General features: G+C 33.7%; 1 protein-coding gene across 4 annotated transcripts; it reads left to right on the forward strand.

The window, feature by feature from the left end:
• The first annotated feature begins 12,265 nt into the window (after positions 1-12,265).
• Positions 12,266-20,784, forward strand: GI (gigantea protein (GI)). 4 transcript variants are annotated; one of them, XM_078308070.1, is made up of 16 exons: positions 12,266-12,459; positions 12,791-12,866; positions 12,967-13,071; positions 13,241-13,312; positions 13,530-13,584; positions 13,679-13,821; positions 14,430-14,710; positions 14,858-14,916; positions 15,515-15,755; positions 15,888-16,038; positions 16,342-16,551; positions 17,025-18,602; positions 18,886-18,954; positions 19,525-19,743; positions 20,138-20,230; positions 20,383-20,784. In XM_078308070.1, the coding sequence occupies exons 3-16, from the start codon at positions 12,985-12,987 to the stop codon at positions 20,668-20,670; spliced, it is 3,546 nt and encodes a 1,181-aa protein (XP_078164196.1). In that variant the 5' UTR covers positions 12,266-12,459; positions 12,791-12,866; positions 12,967-12,984; the 3' UTR covers positions 20,671-20,784. The 4 variants fall into 4 exon arrangements, 3 of the variants coding, with proteins under 3 accessions (XP_078164196.1, XP_078164195.1, XP_078164197.1); XM_078308069.1 differs by lacking the exon at positions 12,791-12,866; XR_013513092.1 differs by having other exon boundaries at positions 12,267-12,459; positions 12,791-13,071; positions 18,865-18,954.
• The last annotated feature ends 653 nt before the right edge of the window (positions 20,785-21,437 follow it).

Consider the following 21,437-nt stretch of genomic DNA (forward strand, 5'->3'; position numbering starts at 1 on the left):
AAGCCACCGTTAAGATTTAATTTCAAACTGTAAAGTGAGAGTGATCCTCTGCAATACCTGAGAGGATACGAATTCGTGGCACAGGTACCTCCAAGAAAGAAATACGAATCAACTAATCTCTTTTTTTTTCAAAAAAATTATGTTTATATTTGATTTTCTATATAATTTCAAGTAAATGCTACAATTGATGGAGATCAATTGGCAGCATGGAAATCCGATCATTTCACAATGTGCCTCAAACGGAGATTTCCGACATGCAAGGTGTACAATCATTTCCTTCAACCTTGTTTTTCCCAACAATCAACTTTTTCCTTTTCCTATAAAACCCTAAGACGAGGACTATTTTTGTAAGTTCGATATATATGATGGATAATTTTTCTCTTTTCGATAACAAATTTACTCGTCGATATATATTTTCAATCCAACAATTTTAAATTAAAATCATCTTTAAATTCACTTTTTTAATGAAACTTCTGAATTTTTTATTTGTAGCATTTTGAAAAATTAGAAACTCGAAAGTAGTATGTTTTGGTCACTAGACAAGAGACACGTAGACTTAGTCTATTCAAAAGTGTTACACAGATTAAGAGTGTGCTTCAATGGAGGGGGAAAAATTATCATTAAAGGGAAGGAAGGGGGCATCGATGGAGGGAGGCGAACCCTTTGCACAGTAAATTTACACTCCATATCATAAGGTACATATGTTTCACACAGTACGCATACCCTCCGCTCCCTCTTTGATTCTCAGTTACATGCAGTCTAACGTCGTCGTAACTTCCGCACAATATCCTCTTCTTCCCCTCCCTCCGCGTACCCTGTTTTGGAACTTAATTAGTCTACAATGCCCCCATAGAGATGCGCAGACCGAATATATGTCTCTCTTTTATTTAAGTGGGGAGGGGGGGGTGCTCCAAAATATATTTCTTTACTTGTACTGCATCAACGTGTGTGTTTTTTTTACTGACGATATGCTTCAATATGATGTGTCAAGGTTAGTATTTTTTTTAACTAGTATCGTGTTCATGCGTTGCAATAGAGACATATTACAAGAGAATAAAAAATATCTCATACAAAATGACATACTTTCATAAAATAAAAATAGAGTAAATAACAAATAATATTTCTAAAATGATATCTACACATAAAGAACATTTCTTAAACAACATATTAAATAATATATTAGATGACATTTTTTTTATTTTTTGACATATTTTTATAAAAAAATATTCCAAACAAAATGACATATTAAATGACAAATAACATTCCTTAAATGATATATAAAATATAAAGAAATGGGGATATGACCAATTAATTATTAATAAATTAAAAAAAACTTAAATGACATTTAAAAAATAGAAAGAAATCATGACCAATTAAAAAGATGATACAATTTGCATGTGGTAAGTACATGTGGCGAGTACTTGTCTAAATAAATTTAGACTTTTACACGTAAACAAATATAAAAAAGATGCATAAAATCATAATATTTGATCGGATAGTTAATATTCAATCTAAAATCTAATATTTTAATCAAAATCGTTGGTGGATCAGAACTACTTATAGATGCTTATTGTAAGAATGGAGAAATGAAGATATTTGTAGGCCTATTTGTAAACTATAATTTGGGTATCTAGGATAAATTAAACTTATAGTTGTAGTTAAATTTAGTATTATGTTAGAAAACATTGAGACCAATTGTCCGCCCAAAATGTGTAATTGTAGACCAGTGATAGTTATCAGGGTTCTAAATAGCGCGCTACAGCATTGTTATAGTATTTTTGAACTATAAAAGCTATAGCGCGTTATAGCGACGCAATATGGTAATAACACTGTTTTTTCGACCGTTATGTTATGACACAATAAACATTATTTAAACCTTTGCTTCTTATACAACAAAACAATAGTAGCCAAAATTTAGGTATAAATATGCATCAATTGTAAACCCAAATTGTACACGAATTGAATCAAAATGCTACCAAAATTGTATACAAATTGCACCAAAATGGTATCCAACTTGCACCAAAATACAACCTAATTGAACCAAAATTCTATAGCAAAACTATAGCAAAATGTAAAAAAAATTGTATCAAAATACTTTCAAAATGGTATAAAAAATGTTGAAAGGCTTCATATGCTATATACAAAAACTACCCATTGATAAAAATATGTGTAAGGTTTAAAGGCTTGAGAAACAAAATTTTAAGTGTCTACGGATTTTTACTGTAAAAAAAAAAAAGATAAGGTACATGTAAGATCTAAATGCTTGACACAAGTACTTTAAAGAATTGTAAACATAAGTTTTAAGACTTGAGAAACAAAATTTAAAGAGCCTACATGCTTTTTATGTTTTAAAAAATTGTTAAGTTATGTGTAAGATTTAAAAACTTGACACAAATACTTTAAAGGGGTTGTAGACATATCTTTAAAGGATTGAGAAACAAAATTTACAGTGTTCACGGGTTTCACTGTAAAAAAAAATTGGTGCGATGAGGATATCGGCAATTTTGAATGTTTTAATGGGCATACAAACAATTATCCCTACAAAAAAACAATAAAAAAGAGTACCTTTAAATTTTGAAATTTTAGAAGTGCTACAAACAAAAAAATTGGATTATTTGCCATGCTCAAGTATTTGGAATGGGAGGGCATAGTTGATTAATTCCTGCAATGCATTAATTAAAAAGACATGGAAAAGGTTTTGAATAATGACAAAAGGCCAAGTTGGTTGGAAAGGTCATGGGTCCGAAAACTTGTTCTCAGCGAAATACGATAGAATGTAATCGATACATCGAATGAGGCCGACAAAAGCGAAACGGGCCCATAAATATCCCAACGACAGATCTCATCTAAGTATCTAAACCTTCGCCCATGTTTGCTTGTGGCCTAAACCTACTATAGAGGTCTAAATGATTATTTCAACTTAGGTCGGTCTAAATTATTAATATTTGATTGAAGTTTAAAGTTAAATTATAGCTTAAAGTATTCCTTATTTGGTTCGGATTGGTCGTTTAAATTTTTAAAATAAAAATATAGTGCTATGAAACACCAACGCGTTTTACTCCATGGAGTAGCGTAGCTCATCTCTTAATATATTAACAATATAACATATTAATTATATAATTACATATTAATAATAATTATGAATAAGAAAATACTAATTATATAATATTAATATATTATTATAATTATTATTTAATATATTAACTATATATTATTAATAAGATACTAATTATATAATATTAATATATTAATAATAACTATAAAATATTATAATATTATTATAATTATTATTTAATATATTAACACTGTAGCATATTAATCAGTGTTATTAAAACCGGACCGGACCGGACGGTTGGACCGAAATAAACCGGAACCGGACCTCTTTCCGGTTTGGTTTGTATAGAAGACCGTTTGTGCTATTGAACCAGTAAAAGCAGGTTTATTTTTCCGATTTTCTAGAAAATCGATAGCTAATTCTTTAAAAAAAATCGGGTTTTTACATGAGTTCAAATTTTTTGTACTTTTTCTTGCTTTAAATGAGAGAAGCTTAGGAATGACTATTAGCTAGTACCTAGGCTCTGAGATCCGTACCTTGCAACATGTGAAATTGTGAAGTCACAAATTTAATCTATTTTATAATAAAACATTTACATATAAGTCCTCAAGATTTAAGATATTCTAAAAGAACTAATTATGTATAGTATAAAGAGTTAAAATTATACGTATTTTGTGTATTTTTTTTTTGCAAAATAACATTTGTTATTATTGTTTATTTATTATTATTATTATTGTTATTTTTTGTTGAAGCACTCTTTTTTTTATTAAAAACATAATTTATTGTAATTATAATATAACGTTTAGATAATTATTAGATAAAAAATATTTTGGTTGTTATATTCTTCAACTTATTGAAAAACATTTAGTTATTTAATAAATTTAGTTAGAGGATACATATGAAATATATTTATAAATTTGATCTCACATTATATTATTGAACATGTAGATGAAAATTCACGAATAAAATATATTATTCGTGAATATATTTCATTTGTATGTGAGTATTTAAATAAACCAGTAATTGAACCGGTTGAACTATTGGTTCGACCAGTAAACCGTCAAATCGAAGCTTTACCGGTTTGATGTTCGGTCTGGTTCTGAAAACATTGATATTAATTATATAGTTATATATCGTTAATAAGATACTAATTGCATAATATTAACATATTAATAATAACTATAATGTGAGGTGGAATAAAATTAAACCGTCATGTGAGGTGGTTTAATTTAGGCCGGTTTAAAGATCGGCTTATGCCATCTTATTCCGTCTCAATTAATGCTCGTTTAGTGGAATAACGAGGCCTAAACTCCTTATTCTACCTTTAGGCCACAACCAAACATGGTTACATAATGATAGAAAATTACACATATGCTACTTATTTGTATCAGAATATTTAGATGTAATAGAAAATTATCAGATTAGTCCCTAAATATTCAGATTATTGTAAATTTGTCATTCTAAATCAGTTAGAGGATATAATTTAATTCAACACAGATTATTAAGAGTAAAGAATTCAATTGTATATATAATTTTCAGTTTGGCACATATTCTAAATCATTGTAACTGGGCTACAATTCCAACCAAAGAAAAACAATAAATATGTCCAATCTATCGTCCTTCTAAATTCAGACTATGTTCAGTAAATTTTGAAACACAAATAGTGACTGAAATGTTTTCTGAAACATAATAAAACACTTTGGATCTATAAGAAAAAAAATGATTCTAAAGTTCGGATCCATCTATGACATCGAAAAACATAGATACTCTTTTTGGGTTTTTTAATATTTAATAATAGTTTTTATAAAAAAAAAAAAAACCCTCTTGAAAGGCTCCTGATAAAATTCAGAAGTTTTGACATTATATGTGCACCCAAAATACAAAAAAATTTATATAACGCATGGCATAACTACAAATTACCCCTCCGATCTCCTATCTGGAATCAAATCTCATGCTCCTGTGTAGGCAGGAAATTCCTACACACAGGATCCATCCATCCATCTATTTGATATTTTTCTTTGATCTGAACGGTTATAATTAAAAAATAAAAAACATTTGAGTTTTGAAAAAATACAATTAATATTTAAATATGACCGTTTAGATAGATGAAATTAAGTATGAAATTGATGAATGAAATTAAATTTCCTGCCTGAGGACTGAGGAGGCAGTGATTTGATTCCCTGGTCCCTGTAGAATTTTGGGATACATGCACAAGGGCCAAGGCCATATAAAGCTCGTTTGAACTTTGAATGATTAAAACCTTTTATTAATAAAAATTAGGTAGGATATTTTGCTGAATAGTTGCCACTTGCCACTTGTCTTCTCAAATTATTGGATCTAGACCTGATTAATTTCTGCTTTTCATCCCTGCATCCTGCAGAATTCGTATCCTCTGAGATATCTCAAACTTTGCGTGACATTATGGAAAATCTCAACTGTTTAAATACGTTATACACGAATCTCAAAGTACACATAATACTGACCCCCTACATCACCCCCGAATAGGCACCGGACACGTCGGTCACGCAAAAGTTGAGATATCTCAGAGGATACGCACCCCATCCTCCATGCATAAAGCATAGTTCTTCGATACATATCTGTGAAGTAAGCGATGTATTCTTTTGTGTAACGAATTACAGCATAATTTATTTTCTAACTAGAAAAACACTATATTGGAACAAATTTAACAATCGTGATATTAATAATTTAATGGCATACTTCACATTTAAAATACATTGAAAACATAAAAAAATTCTCAGCAAAGAGAGAATCATCTTGAGTACAATATATTTCGGTTGTGAATCAGCGGGGCACGTTCGGTATATTGTTGCAGTGTATCTCTGACTAGCGTTTTCAAAAACTTGACACGACGAAAACAGACTGAACAAACTACGGGAGGGCTTAAAAAGACTAGACATAAAGATAAAATTGCTTTCCGTTGTGATAATTCTGATATTGAATTTTCTTACTATTTATTCTTTCTAACAATTTATAATTGAAAATTGATTTTAATTCCCAGATAAATTTAATTACTTTAAAAAAATTGCGTTAAATTGGTAATAAATGTCGATGAAACCAAAGTTTAGGAAATAGGGAACTCTCAGCATCAACTTTGTTAAAAGTGGAAATATATATATTCCTATACCCAAAAAGGAAAAGGAAAAGGAAAAGGAAAAGGAAAGAAAATAATAATTTATATTGTGCATCCACTCTATAGGTCAAGCCAAACAAACTACTCCATTTGCTCAAGAAAAAAAAAAAAAAATTGTTGGTTACACGATCAGTGCGGCATGACAGAAAAACAAAAATCACATGAAAATGGCCTCAAAGCTGTAATTTATTTATGGCGTATTTGGTCGCCGCATAATCGAATAAGATGGATAAAATCTTGTGCAAAGGGCTATTATATATTCCGATATTTTTTTTAATATCCAACATTAAATAAAAAATATCAAATATATTTAGATTTGATGGGTATTTTTAAAAAATGCCGACACCGGCCAAACAGGTAATTTTTTTTCTTAAACCAACTATAAAAATCGACAGTCATCAAATCAGATTTGAACCAATATATATATTTTAATAATTGACATCTGTAGATTTGTTATTTATTTTAATTTCTCAATGCTTTACATGTGTATAGAGTGAATTACATACATGAAGATCTGATGAATCCAAGATTCACGTAGTAGCCCGTTCTTGTCCCAACCTACGAATATTTCATCGTTACAAAGGCTGCACACATTTTTATTACAAAAAATATTTTAAAAGATATAAAATTTAGTGAAATGAAATCAGCTCAAGGTGTTGTAAAAAAGAACGAAAAGAAAAAAAATATAAGACTCGCCAAAAATAGTAAACGTAAGCTGCATTTCTAACAGGAGAGGGTCCTTTTAGAAAATTTGCCCCCGTTTAATTCCCTAACCCGCCATTCGAATATAATTTTACATTTTTTATGGACCTGTTGGCATTTTCGAAACGGAAAATAAGAAAATTCATTCAAAAACACCGTCAGTAGTTGTCGTGACCCATGACAAATTCCAAACTGCACAAAGGGTAAACTCGTCAAAACACACGCTCCTCTTCCGTGTCGCTTAACGGTTAAAGAACGTGGTCCCCACTCGCCAGTGAAACGCCAAATCTGCATCCATGCTATAATACCTACACCATGCGCACATGATCCATATCATGGCACTGAACGGTGGGACCCACAGCTTACCGTGTCCGATTTGCATCGCTAGTCTTCTTCTTGGGGCAACGAGAAGATATATTCCTCGCACGCCAGTGCGCCACGTTTATCTCTCGCAAATATCTATTACTGGCTCGTAATAGGCTCTCTCCTCTACCACGTCTACGTGGCACCAAAAAATCTCTTCCTACTGCTCGGATATTATTTCTAGGATTATTTATTTTTATAATTGTATAACTATTCGTGCGTGCATCTGAATGGAGCATATTAGCATAACGCAACTACGCAAGGATAAACCACTCGCTACACACACAGATTATAAATTATGGTTTATATCAAAACAAATTTGTTCATCTCGCTCTACGACAAATAATCGGAAACATGGCCGGGAGACTTTCGGCTGAATCCATATCCTCTGAGGTAACAAAATATTTCTGTTATAATTACGGCCGTCTGATCTGAGATAAAACTCACGAAGCTGCTTTAATAATCGTGCAGATGATGATTGGACAGTCCAGATTTGAACAGAAATATTATGTTACCTTAGGAGATACGAATTCCTTTCGGCCGTCCATGGTGTATTGTCGAAGGATATTCTTCTTTCCAAAAACGGTCTAAATTTTTCAATTTTTATTTTTTTAGTAAGAATTATTATTATTATTCTTTTTAGGTGACCTGATCTCACCAAAATTAAAATTGCTGGGATTCAGTTAAATACTGATTGAAGGTCGCCTTGTATAATAAGTTTGGTAAATGTTCTTAAAATGAAAATTACTCTTAAATTTTGAGGCGCCATGTGAAAATTGGTGTATTGGTAATGTATGAACCAAGTCTGATTAATCGCGTAGGCCGTAGGGTAAGAATAAAGATATTTAAAATATCTGATGCGGCTAAGTTTCAACGGCTAGGATTGCTCCGCGTTACCATTCTGTGGTCCCTGTTTTGTGGACAGCTGGACATCACTTCAAAAGTTGTGCCTAATTTTCATTAAAGAAATCTCAGTTGTTTCATTGTGCTATAAGCCTATAATGCTATTACTTTTATTAACTAATTACTTTTAGTAATTGATATATTATAAAAATTAAAGAATACTCACAAAGTCAAAATGATTTGACTTTAAATACAGAGGCTGCATCTCTTGAGAATAAAAAAAGAGAAAGAACTTACAAAGGAGGGAGAGGTAGAAACATGAAGATGCCATGCCACCATGAATTGATTCCAGAAACTTCTGTAATCACAATCACAATCACACAAAGTAATTTCATAAGCCAAAATTAAATAGGTCAAATCAAGACCACGCTTCTCACTGTCCGTTGCAAATTGTTCGGATTTAGTGCAGCTCTTTTCATGTTATTATTCTCCGAATTTTTTATTAATATTCAAAAAAATTCAAAATTTCAAAATCTGCATCTAATTTTAAATTATTTTCATATCTGTCTAAACCGAAAAATTATTTTTAAGGTTCAGCGTTTCTTTTTCAAATAAATTATCTGGATTCAAAAATTCTTATTTCGGAAAATAACTCTCAGGTTATAGATTTTTGTTAATTAACTATAAAATGTTATGATTTATTTATTTTTGTATTGAAATATTAGAAATATATTTATATTTCTTTGAAAATATATAGAATACTATATAATTTAATTTATTAGAAAAACTGCGACAAACAATCCGGATTAATACTTTTCATGTCATAATTTTTTTACGACTGTAAAAAAAAAGTAAAATATTTCTTTGTATTATATTAGAAAAAATAAAAATATTTTGAATATAAATTACTGATTCCGGTTTAAAATTACTTGTAAATAAAAATAAAAATTATCATGATCATTTTTATGTTCAGAATAAAAGTCACTTGTAACTAATTAGTAATTGATATAATCACCGCCATAATCACAATCACAAACAATAATTTCATAAGCGAAAATTAAATAGGTAACAAATCAAGACCCGGCTTCTCACGGTCGGTTGCAGATTGTTCGGCTTCAGATGTCATTATTCTCCGAAATTTATACGGCCCTGATAATTGTCTCCTCACTCTCATCTGCTATTATCTTCTCAATTTTATTTATTCAATCTTATCCACATTTCTCACAATCTATAAGAAATTTTGTGAATATAAAACCACGAACGTCTTTTACATAATTTTATCTTTCAAATGAGATCTATGATGACATATTTCTGAGCTCGTCGTCACACAAGTATTTAGAGCATCTACATCCCCGAAACTCTTGGAGTTTCTAAATAACTGTTAACCAATTTTTAGAAACTTTATCTCTGAAAGTTTATAAACCCTCACATCCCTGAAACTCAAAATTAGAGTTTCTTAATTGCCACATCAGCAAATAAATTACAAGAGAAAAGAATTTCAGCGAATTATTTGGCCACGTCAGAGTTTATAAACGGTTTCTTATTAAGAAACTTTGGAGCAAAGTTGCTAAATAAGAAACTCATCTGCATCCCTGAAACTGGTTTAGAAACTGCCACATCAGATTAGAAACTCAAATAGTTTCAGGGATGTAGATGATCTTATACCTAGTATTTTACACATATGACGCTGCTGACATTTAAAAGTATTAATATCAAATATTACAAGTATTTATACCAATGCATTACAGTATCTATACCTACGTGGTCAATTATTTTTGTTAGATAAATGTTGATGTAGAGACGATTGGAGAAGGTTGATGCGGAGATGCGGGGTCCACGATTGGAGAAGATAAATACTTACAAGTATAGGTATAAATATTTGCACGATAAGGTATAAATACTTGTGTGACGATGAGTCCGAAAGTATGTCATTATGGATCTCATTTGAAAGATAAAATTGCGTAGAATATGCTCGTGGTTTTAGATTTGCAAAATTTCTCGTAGATCATGAGAAATATGGACGACATTGAAAAAAGAAAAAAAAATCACATCTAAAAACATGCATTTGCTTTTCCAAATATTTATACCTATGAATTTAATTAAACTTGGAAGACCACAGTATTTTGAATAAATTTAATTGAACTAGTTAGTTAAGTTAGTTTATGGAAGTTGAACACGATTGGGGAAGATAAATACTTACAAGTATAAATATAAATATTTGCACGATGATGTATAAATACTTGTGTGATGATGAGGCCGAAAGTATGTCATCGTAGATCTCATTTGAAAGATAAAATTGCGTAGAATACGTTCGTGATTTTAGATTTGCAAAATTCCTTATAGACCGTGAAAAATGTGGACGACATTGAAAAATGAAAAAAAAAAAACACATCTCTAAAAACGTGTCTGGGGAATGATGGGAGGATGGATATAATTATTCAAATTTATATTAATATTAAAAAAAATTAAAATTTAAAAATTTGCATCCATTTTCACCCATTTCAACTATTTTCAGATCTGTTCAAATAATTTTCCGAATTCAACCTCTCTTTCTTAAAAATAATTCTCTTAATTTCAAAATTATTTTTCCGGAATAACTCTCCGGTTATAAGTTTTTTGTTTTTATTTTAATTTTTTTAATTAAATATGAGATGTTATGATTTATTTATGCTTTATTGAAATATTACAAATATTTTTATAGTTCTTTGAGTATAAATGAAATATTATATAATTGAATATATTAGAAAGACTGCAAAAAATAACTCGGATCAATATTTTTTAGGTCAAATTTTTTGCTCCTCTAAGAAAAATTAAAATATTTGTCTGTATGTTATTAGAAAAACAAAATTGAATATGAATTGATCCATGTTCGAAAGTCACTTCTAAGTAAAATACATATTTTATGTCTCTCATATTACTTGAACTTTACGACAAATACAAATTGCATGAAAATTGATATGCAACTAATCCACGGAGCAAAACATTTTTTTATATAAGTATTATTCTATAATGACTATAAAAGTAAAACTGTTAAAATTATGAAGGGTAGGATTATGTACTATTAGTTTTGTGTTTCGATCATGTTTTATATTTTTTTTTCATTTTCAAAATTCAAACAATTAATCTGAATCTCTCGATACGATATTCATATGAAAATGTGTTTGGAGACCAAATTTTATGTTTTTTGGAATTATTTTATTATATTTTAGATAGTTACAAAATTAATATTTTTGGATGGTCGAAAATCTTTTGTGAACTGTGATTTTATGGAATTCGGATCCTTTCAGGTACTGTAAAGGGGATTCTTTTAGAATTAATGGATCCGGACCATTCTTTTAACTTTGCACGGATCTCAAAGCACATAATACTAGCCCTCGTGCTATAAAAAAACAAAAAAGTTTCCTAAAAAAGAAAAATGAATTTGGTCTCCAAGACTCCAACTACATTAATACAAGAGATATGTTGATTGATTGTTTGGATTTTGAAACGGAGATAAAAAATATGGAAGATAATCAGAGCATTAAACTAATAATGCATTTTCAATTATTACTAATATAAAATTAAACTGTTGTTAATGAATCTCAGCCTGATAAAAATAATTAACTTAGGGGACAAATATGGGTGCAATAATATATTTTTTAAAATAAAAAAAGCGTGAAATTTAGTGACCACTTAGAAATTTGACTGTAAAAAGTAGCAATGAAAGAATTGAAAGAGACATTTTAACGTTTTGTACAAGGGGGGTCATTGGGTCAATAAGTGCTTAACCGACCCCACCAATATGCAAAATGTTAATTCGTTGAGATAACAAGGTGGTGCACCTCACCGCCGTCCAATCACCTTCACCCGTCCATCTTCCACCGTCCGCGGTACGTCAACTTGTTTTGGTGACGCTGTCCACCTAATCTTCCCACACGTGTCCTCTGTGAAAACAGGGCCATTTTCGTCATTCTACCTCATGTATGTTCCATGAGACCATGATGATGATTCCATGCGGAATGTATAAAAAAAAGTAGAAAGTTTGCTGTTTCCGGAGCACAAGTGAGAAAAACACCTGAAAGCAATTGACAATGGACGGTTCTGTGAACCGGGATCAGGGAATGAGATACGGATGCCGAAAATATCAAGGCCACATCAGCAGGAGGGAGATCAGAAGCAAGAAGCATAGCCTTCCAAACGAGCACCCCGGATCGACCAAAGTATCTCTCTCGCTCTCCACCCATATTATTTCTTCACATAAAATTAAATAAAAATCTTCTCTCTCCCCAAAAATCTCCTCTCCTCTCCTCTCTCTAGAATTAGGGTAGCTTAGAAAATCTACCTGCTTGTCGAGGGGCTGATCTAGGTAATGCCTGATTTATGAATCCAATCTAAAATTATGGACGTCAAACAAATTATTGCTGTTTTTGTCAATTCGCGGTTTTTTTAAAATAAATTTCCTTTGTTTTTGCGGGATATTTTTGGAGCGTTCCGTTTTCTTCTCGCTGCTCGAATTGAAGGAAAAAAAACTGTAAAATTTGGTGACAACTTTTCCAATTTTGGATGAGTGTTATTTTAGGATTTAGCTGAAAGTATGGTGATTACGACAATTGTACTGGAGAAATCTGTTACAGTTAGAAGCAAAATTTGAATCTAAATGTTCACTGGTTGTGTTTACTTGTGACTTGTCATTGCAGTGTTGAATAATTTAGAAAGCTCAGAGATGGGTTAAAACGGAAGCGTCAACTTTTCCAACTTTTACCAATATTAGCGGTATAGAGCAAATAATTGATGAGGCGGATGAAACTGAGTTTCTTTTATCTAGATAATAGATTGCAATTTCTAAATTGGGCTGTATCTTGAGGTAAAACAGGTGGAAACTTAGAATATTATGTCTGAATCGAATGAGAAATGGATAGATGGGCTCCAGTATTCGTCCCTTTTTTGGCCCCCGCCACACGATGAAACTCAGAGACAGGTACAATTAATTTCCTATTTTGTTTTCACTTTATTACCGGTTGAGTCTAGTACTGGCATGAACCAAACTATAATTAACAGCATTTTTTATATTCATATTTTGAAATAGAAACTTAATATGAGTTTCAGGATTTTGGTGATTTAATTTCAATTTTGGTAATTTTGTGAAGGCACAAATTTTGGCTTATGTGGAGTATTTTGGCCAGTTCACCTCGGACCAATTTCCAGATGATATAGCTCAGGTAGATAACCTTGTCAGACTCTTTCTGGATTTTTCTCTATATAAGCTGTTGGCGAAGTTTGTTATTTTTTTCTTTTTTTTTCTTTCTTTATTTATTTATCAGCCTGATCCATCTCATAAGAAGATATTGTATATTTATTGTCATTTATCATTACTCTATTTGGAATAGAAAAACCAAGTAGGAAAATTCTGACATTTTTGGGGGTTTCTTTACACAGCTAATTCAGAGCTACTATCCATCTAAAGAGAGACGCCTGATAGATGAAGTTCTAGGTAAATTGAATGTTGTATGATTACTAAATAAAGACCCTCTTGCAAAAGATCTCCAGAGGATTAATTTTTATTTATTTATTTGTGAACAAAACAGCTACATTTGTTCTTCACCATCCAGAGCATGGCCATGCTATCACACATCCCATTCTTTCAAGAATAATTGATGGAACGTTAACTTATGACCGTAATGGCGCTCCATTTAACTCTTTCATTGCTCTCTTCAGCCAAACAACTGAGGTAACTATTGGTAATGGGATAATTCTAAATCATTTATTCTCATTTTATTAAAACTTGACAATTTTGCCCTCAGGATTCTCTTTTACCTAAGTGTATAGTGAGCTGAAACCAAGCTTAACTGAAATTATATGACATCAGAGATTTCAATGGACTTCTTACCAGTTTTTGCATCTTTTATTTTGCCCTAGCCTGTATTAGTCAATCTTTACCAAAGCCTAACTGCATTCAGTGTCGGGTCTTACCTTGCATAATGGTTTGATTACATTCCTATTGAAGATGTAAGGGTAGTTTTGTCAGTTTCTGCTACCCTCCCACAACTTATTAAAATAAATGCAGTGTCATATGTGAGGACTTAGTTTTAACCCAAAGATGCGAATTTAATTTAAAATATTTTGCATTTTTGGGTCATTAATGTGATATTGCAATTTGGGTGGAGCAAATGACTGTTGGAGATGTATACGTGAAATTGATCCATTTTTTTTTTATAATTTAGTGTAGCGTCGAAATTATACAAATGTTAGGGGATGTATTTGCTTCACGGTAAAGCACTGGGAAAACTTACAAAAAAACTTATAATTATTCATGAAAAAACCTTCCTTTAATTTCAGAAAGAGTACTCAGAGCAGTGGGCTCTGGCATGTGGAGAGATCTTGCGGGTTTTGACCCACTACAATCGGCCGATTTACAAAACCGAACATCAAAACAGCAATGAAGGAGAGAGCAGCACCAGCAGTTCTAACCATGCCTCTACAAGCGGTTCAAAAGGAAAAGAAACTGACCAATCTTCTCCCAGTGAAAATGAAAGAAAGCCCTTCCGGCCTTTATCTCCTTGGATCACAGATATACTGCTAGCTGCACCTCTTGGCATCAGAAGTGACTATTTCCGATGGTACGTCAGCGTAAACATACAAAAAAGGGATAAATATATAAATTACCTGTTGGTGATGAAATGTTGGGTCATAACACTTTGTATTGATTTTGTAAAAGTTTTATGTTATATTGCACTGTTTTGAAAGAAGCTTCTTTGTGGGATCAGGTGTGGTGGGGTCATGGGGAAATATGCTGCTGGAGGGGAATTAAAGCCTCCGACGACAGGTTAGTTTTTTTTTTCTCTTTCTTTCTTTCTTTCTTTCTTTCTTTCTGTTTTTTACAGCAAGGGACAAGATTGTCTAAGCAGTAGTTTTGGTATTGATATTTGTTTGATACTTTGATTAGTAACAGTTTTCCTTTTTGTATGTTGCACTGCAACATTTATAATGAGTTTTTCAGTACTGTATCTGTACTAGCGTAACATTATTTGCTACCTGAATCAATCGAGAAAGCCCAGTAGAATCACAGATACCTGAATGACCCCAACTTAACACCAAGCTACAACCCAAACTGACCTGAACCTAATTCTGCACGACTCAACAACACACCAATGACTATGAGACCTGAAAACTCAGCAGTTTCTCCTAGTCATTTTTTCTTGTACTACCTGAATTGATTTCAGAAATTAGCCCAAACCTGGAGGTCACATGAATGTAGTGATCTCGGCCCGGAATAAAACCATCTTAAGACTGGATTTAACCTGACCTAAAGCTGTCCAAATCCCCAAATTAACTGTTACAGAATAGTTTACTTGAATCTGTTCAAATCTTCATGTTACTGGAACCCCAAAATTTCGGACTAAATATTATTTTTGCAATATCAGCTTGTAGCCGTGGGTCAGGGAAGCATCCCCAGTTGATGCCGTCAACTCCAAGATGGGCAGTGGCAAATGGCGCTGGAGTAATTTTAAGTGTGTGTGATGAGGAGGTGGCTCGATACGAAACTGCAAATCTGACAGCAGCTGCTGTTCCAGCACTTCTACTTCCACCCCCCACAACTCCTTTGGACGAGCATCTTGTGGCAGGGTTGCCTCCTCTTGAGCCATATGCTCGCTTATTTCATAGGTCAGTATATCTACACATTCAGCTTTCTAGGATATGGATGTTTGACGGCCTTTATAGTTGTTTTTTCTGCTAGTATTTTTTAGTTATGTTTTCTTGTAAATTTTCTTATACTGTTGGTTTCCAATCTGACAGATACTATGCGATTGCTACTCCAAGTGCAACACAGAGGCTACTGCTTGGGCTCCTTGAGGCCCCCCCTTCATGGGCCCCAGACGCTCTTGATGCAGCTGTGCAACTTGTTGAACTCCTCAGAGCAGCTGAAGATTACGCGAATGGCATGAGGGTATGGAATGATTCTCGAAACTTTTTGTAGTTCTAATATTGCACTTGTAAAATGTGTTATTCTGGTCTGGGTTTTTATGACTGTTCAATTTGCATTATGTGTATGAACCAACTTTCTAGGATTTAGAAGAAAATTTCTGAAAATCTCTCTATGAGTGCCTCATGGCAATAATTTCCTGCTCTTTTTCCTAAAATCTAATAACCCATGTTACCTTACTGGAACCAGAATTTTGTCTTGGCCAAGCTAGCACTCTCAAAGGTCATCATACCCTGACTAAAGTTTATATTATTGTATTTTCTCCAGTTGCCGAGAAACTGGATGCATTTGCATTTTCTACGTGCGATTGGGACTGCAATGTCAATGAGATCTGGCATTGCCGCAGATGCTGCTGCCGCTCTCCTTTTCCGTATTCTTTCTCAGCCAACCTTGCTATTCCCTCCCCTGAGGCTTGCCGAAGGCATTGAGGTGCAGCATGAACCACTAGGCGGTTATATTTCATCTTACAGAAAGCAGGTAAGAAGGATGCTGACGATTAATTTTAAATTGTAATTTTTCATTTATTATTCTGTCACATTGCTGGTTACTTCAGAGGGCTTGTCAGATTTATCTAATAATTGCAACTAACACCCAGCCTTGTAATATTTCTTTGTACCTGCTGGATTTTTTTGTTTGAAAAAAAAAGCTTAGTTGAGTAGGAGATAACTTAGTGATTCTACCTTAACTCTGATGTCAATAATCACTTCCTACAAATTAGTAACTTGCAATCTAAAATCAGCTCATCTCTTTGCTTATTTTTTTTTCTATTCAAACTCAGAGGTTAAATACTGTTAAATGCAAGGGCCACATTGTTTATAACTAGTGGACCTACATCCCAACACGTATCAAGTATGAGAAATGTAATGTCGATTTAGGTTAACAAGAAGAAAACATACGGGAATAAGCCTATACTTAACTAGTACCTCTTGATGTCAATTTAATCTGAACAGCTAGAAGTTCCAGCATCAGAAGCCACAATTGACTCCACGGCACAAGGTATAGCCTCCTTGCTATGTGCACATGGCCCTGAAGTTGAATGGCGAATTTGCACGATATGGGAAGCTGCTTATGGCCTTCTCCCTCTCAGTTCCTCTGCAATTGACTTACCAGAAATTATAGTGGCAACTCCACTTCAACCTCCCACTCTTTCCTGGAGCCTTTATTTACCACTTTTAAAAGTGTTGGAGTACCTTCCGCGTGGTAGCCCGTCAGAAGCGTGTCTCATAAGAATCTTTGTGGCAACGGTTGAAGCCATACTCAGACGTACCTTCCCAATAGAAACCTCCAGAGAACACTCTACAAAGTCGAAGGGGAGCATGCGGTCATCCACCAAGAATCTAGCTGCATCTGAGCTTCGTACCATGATCCATTCTCTGTTTCTAGAGTCGTGTGCTTCTATGGATCTTGCTTCTAGATTATTATTTGTTGTGTTGACCGTCTCTGTCAGTCATGAGACTTTGCCTGGGGGGAGCAAAAAACCAACTGGAGTTGATTTCGATTCCTCTGATGAATCTGCCAATGGGTTGAATTTAAATAATGGGACCTCATTGGCTAGAAGCAGAAACAAGAAGAGGCATGGTCCTGTTGCCACTTTTGATTCCTATGTTCTTGCAGCAGTTTTTGCACTCTCTTGTGAACTTCAGCTCTTTCCTCTGATTTCCAAAAATGGAAACCATTTAAATTCTAAAACTTCTGTAAATGTTACAAAATCTGGAAATGGGAAGAATGGAATTACTGGAAATGGGAAGATTGGAATTACTGGAAATGGGAAGAATGGAATTATTGGAAATGGGAAAAATGGAATTACCGCAGAGCTACAAACCAGCATTGGCTGTGCAATAATGCATACACGTCGAATGCTAGGGATTCTAGAGGCCCTTTTCTCATTGAAACCCTCATCAGTCGGTACCTCATGGAACTATAGTTCTGATGAGATAGTAGCTGCAGCCATGGTTGCGGCCCATGTGTCAGAACTGTTTCGCAGGTCCAAAGCATGCATGAATGCGTTGTCAAGCTTAATGCGGTGCAAATGGGATCCTGAGATTTCTACCAGATCATCTTCTCTCTACCATTTAATCGACCTACATGGAAAAACAGTTTCCTCCATTGTAAATAAGGTCGAGCCACTGGAAGCAACCTTAGTTCTGGCACCGCTGAAAAGAGATGATCCATCATGCACCGAATCTAGGCATAGAAGTGATAGTTTGCTAGGAAAAGGGGACACAGCCACCTCGTCCGAGCACAAGGGGAATTGCCCAGCAGCATTCTTGCAATGCAATGATGCGGCAAGCACATCAGGAAAGGCGATATCAAGTCTACCAATGGAGGCATCAGATCTGGCTAACTTCCTGACAATGGATAGAAACGGGGGTTACAATTGTCGGTCCCTGGCTTTCTTGAGATCTATTCTAGCTGAGAAACAGGAGCTATGCTTTTCTGTGGTTTCCCTGTTGTGGCACAAATTGATTGCAGCTCCTGAAACAAAAATGTGTGCTGAGAGTACATCAGCGCACCAGGGTTGGAGGAAGGTAGCATTTTACTTTTTGTCCTTTTCTAATTGGGAAATACTCTTTGCACCAACCAATTGGTACAGTTGGGTAGTTTTGTTAGGATACCTGCCAATTGTGGATATACTTTACTACTGTTTGTCTAGTCAACTGTATATGGTGTACCTATGCATAAAGTAGTATTTATCTTGGTGTATAATATGGTAGCTTTAGTTACTATTATAAAGTTGTATGAGTTTCATACTCCTGTATAAGTAATAATACTAGTTGTATTAACTTACAGTTAAAATGATGAATTGGTTAGGTGGTAGATGCAATATGTGACGTGGTTTCAGCTTCACCAGCAAAAGCATCAACAGCTATTGTTTTACAGGTCAAGATTTTGTCTTTAACTTTCTATTTAGACATTTACATTTGAATGGTCTGGTACGGTACCTAGAAATTAAGTCTATCATTGCCTGTCATTTCTATATGAACCCACACCATACCTTCTAAACTGAACCTGGGAGGTTGAGAATTTATGGTCAGGCCACACTTGTAGCAGACCTTTTATGACATAACAAACTGGCTGGATGTACCAATTCTTCAATTACACTTTTTTTTTTTTGTGATGAAAGTGAATTTTATGAATCATCGGTTTGCATTTCTTTAGGGAAATCATAAAGCACATAACAAAATACAAAGTGTTTTTAGGAAAAAGAAAAACGACAACCTAGAAGCCCCATAAACCACTAGCTAGACCCATGACCATAATAATTATAAACACTAGTTGCGCATTTCTATATGAAATTCTGTTACTTTATTAATTATATACCTATTAACAGTTATACATTTTCCTTAGAATCTCTTCTAAGCTGTTATATTTTTATAAACTGAAACCAAACAAAAATGTAAAATATTATGAACTCAATCATAATCTCTCTTGATTGCATGTGTGCCATAGGCAGAGAAAGACCTACAACCATGGATAGCGAGGGATGATGAGCAGGGTCAGAGCATGTGGCGGGTCAACCAACGGATAGTTAAATTAATTGTTGAGCTGATGAGAATTCCCGACAGTCCAGAGGCGTTGATCATTCTGGCAAGTGCTTCAGATCTCCTACTTCGGGCCACTGACGGGATGCTGGTAGATGGTGAAGCATGTACTCTCCCTCAATTAGAGGTAAAGTGAAGTTCCAGGAGATGTTGGTGAAAGAAAACCATAAAAATTTAAGTGCAATGCAAAAATGAATTACATTAATGGAGAAGGCTCACGAGTCTAATGTCCATTTTTTTGCTTATGGGGCTTAAACACACGGCTTTTTGGAAGGCATTCTTGTAATTCACTACTTGAGTTACATGTTCATTTGCAAAATATATAATATTTGTAAAGGTCCCTTCGTCGTTGATGAAACATAGTGAATGTAACTGTGCAAGGTATATGAAGATACTTTATACTTGTGCAGGGTTGAAATATATTTGATACCTTTTCTTCCTTTTAAATGAGTACAGATGCAATTTTCTAATTTATAAAGCAGTATTACATTTTCTGTACTAATTAAGTGCCTTGTGAGCAGTTATTAGAAGTGACGGCTCGAGCAGTGCATCTTGTGGTAGAATGGGGGGAAGCTGGTATAGCTGTTGCTGATGGCCTCTCCAATCTTTTAAAGGTAAGTCATTAGCCTTTACATAATGGCGTTTAAGCCTCCACTTGCCTTTTAGGTAGCAGGGATTAAGCAATTAAGCTCTGGGGATGGGCCAAATTAGCCAATCAGATATAAAGAACAGTTCTGACTTAGATTTCTTTTATATGATGATACAGTGTCGTCTGTCAGCCACAATACGGTGCCTTTCACACCCCAGTGCACATGTTCGTGCTCTTAGTATGTCACTTATCCGTGACATTATGCATAAAGGTCCCGTGAAAACGGGGAAATTACGTAATGGAAATGGCATAAATGGGTCGTCTTCATACAAATGCCTTGTCATCAATTGGCAAAAGGATATTGAGAGGTGCATTGATTGGGAGGCGCGTAGCAGACGAGCCACTGGGTTGACACTCTCTTTCCTTGATGAAGCTGCTAAACAATTAGGGTTTTTTCTAGGTTAAATTTAATTTCTGCCATTGTATGCAAAGTTGTGTAGTAAACTTCCATCAGCTAATTATCTTGGCGAAACATCGAGCATTTGTTGTAAGGGTTTGATTTAATTGTTGATGTTGTGAGAGTGGTAAGAATTAGACCTAATTGTGTGGACAAGGTAGGTGCAAAGGCCTGGTCCTGGTCTTTCCTTTTGTAGATACCACTTATGAAGCCACTTTTTATTCTTATTGAATAAAAAAAAACTTTTAAATAATACGATATTAATTTGGTGAAACAACACTGAACCAAGTCAAGGTCTATATATATATCACTGTTTGTGCAAACACAGCATAAAAGGATTCAGTATTAAATCCTACAGCGTACACTAAATAGTAAATACGATTGAAAAGGATTATAATGACAACACAATGGTGTTGAAAAGGAAAATTAACTATTCGGCAGCCAGCACAAAAGCTATTGGTGCATCGAAAAGACGATGCAAAAGAAAAACATAACAATGACAAAATTAGCCGGGCTACATCACAGATTGTGCCTAAAATTTATTTTCATGTAATGTGATGTGATTAAAATAGAAGAGGACAATCACATCATATAAATAGCGATCACATGTGACATGATCAAACATGACGTGACTAAAATATAAAAACTATTACAAAATAAATTATAATTAAGAAATAATATTGAAAAATCAATCACGTGACATGACTGAGTTAATTTATGTGATGTGACATGACTAAGATGGTAAAAGACAGTCATGCCATGTGATCGACACACG

This window comes from Carex rostrata, chromosome 9, assembly GCF_964058835.1.
Source record: "Carex rostrata chromosome 9, lpCarRost1.2, whole genome shotgun sequence".
NCBI lineage: Eukaryota > Viridiplantae > Streptophyta > Magnoliopsida > Poales > Cyperaceae > Carex > Carex rostrata.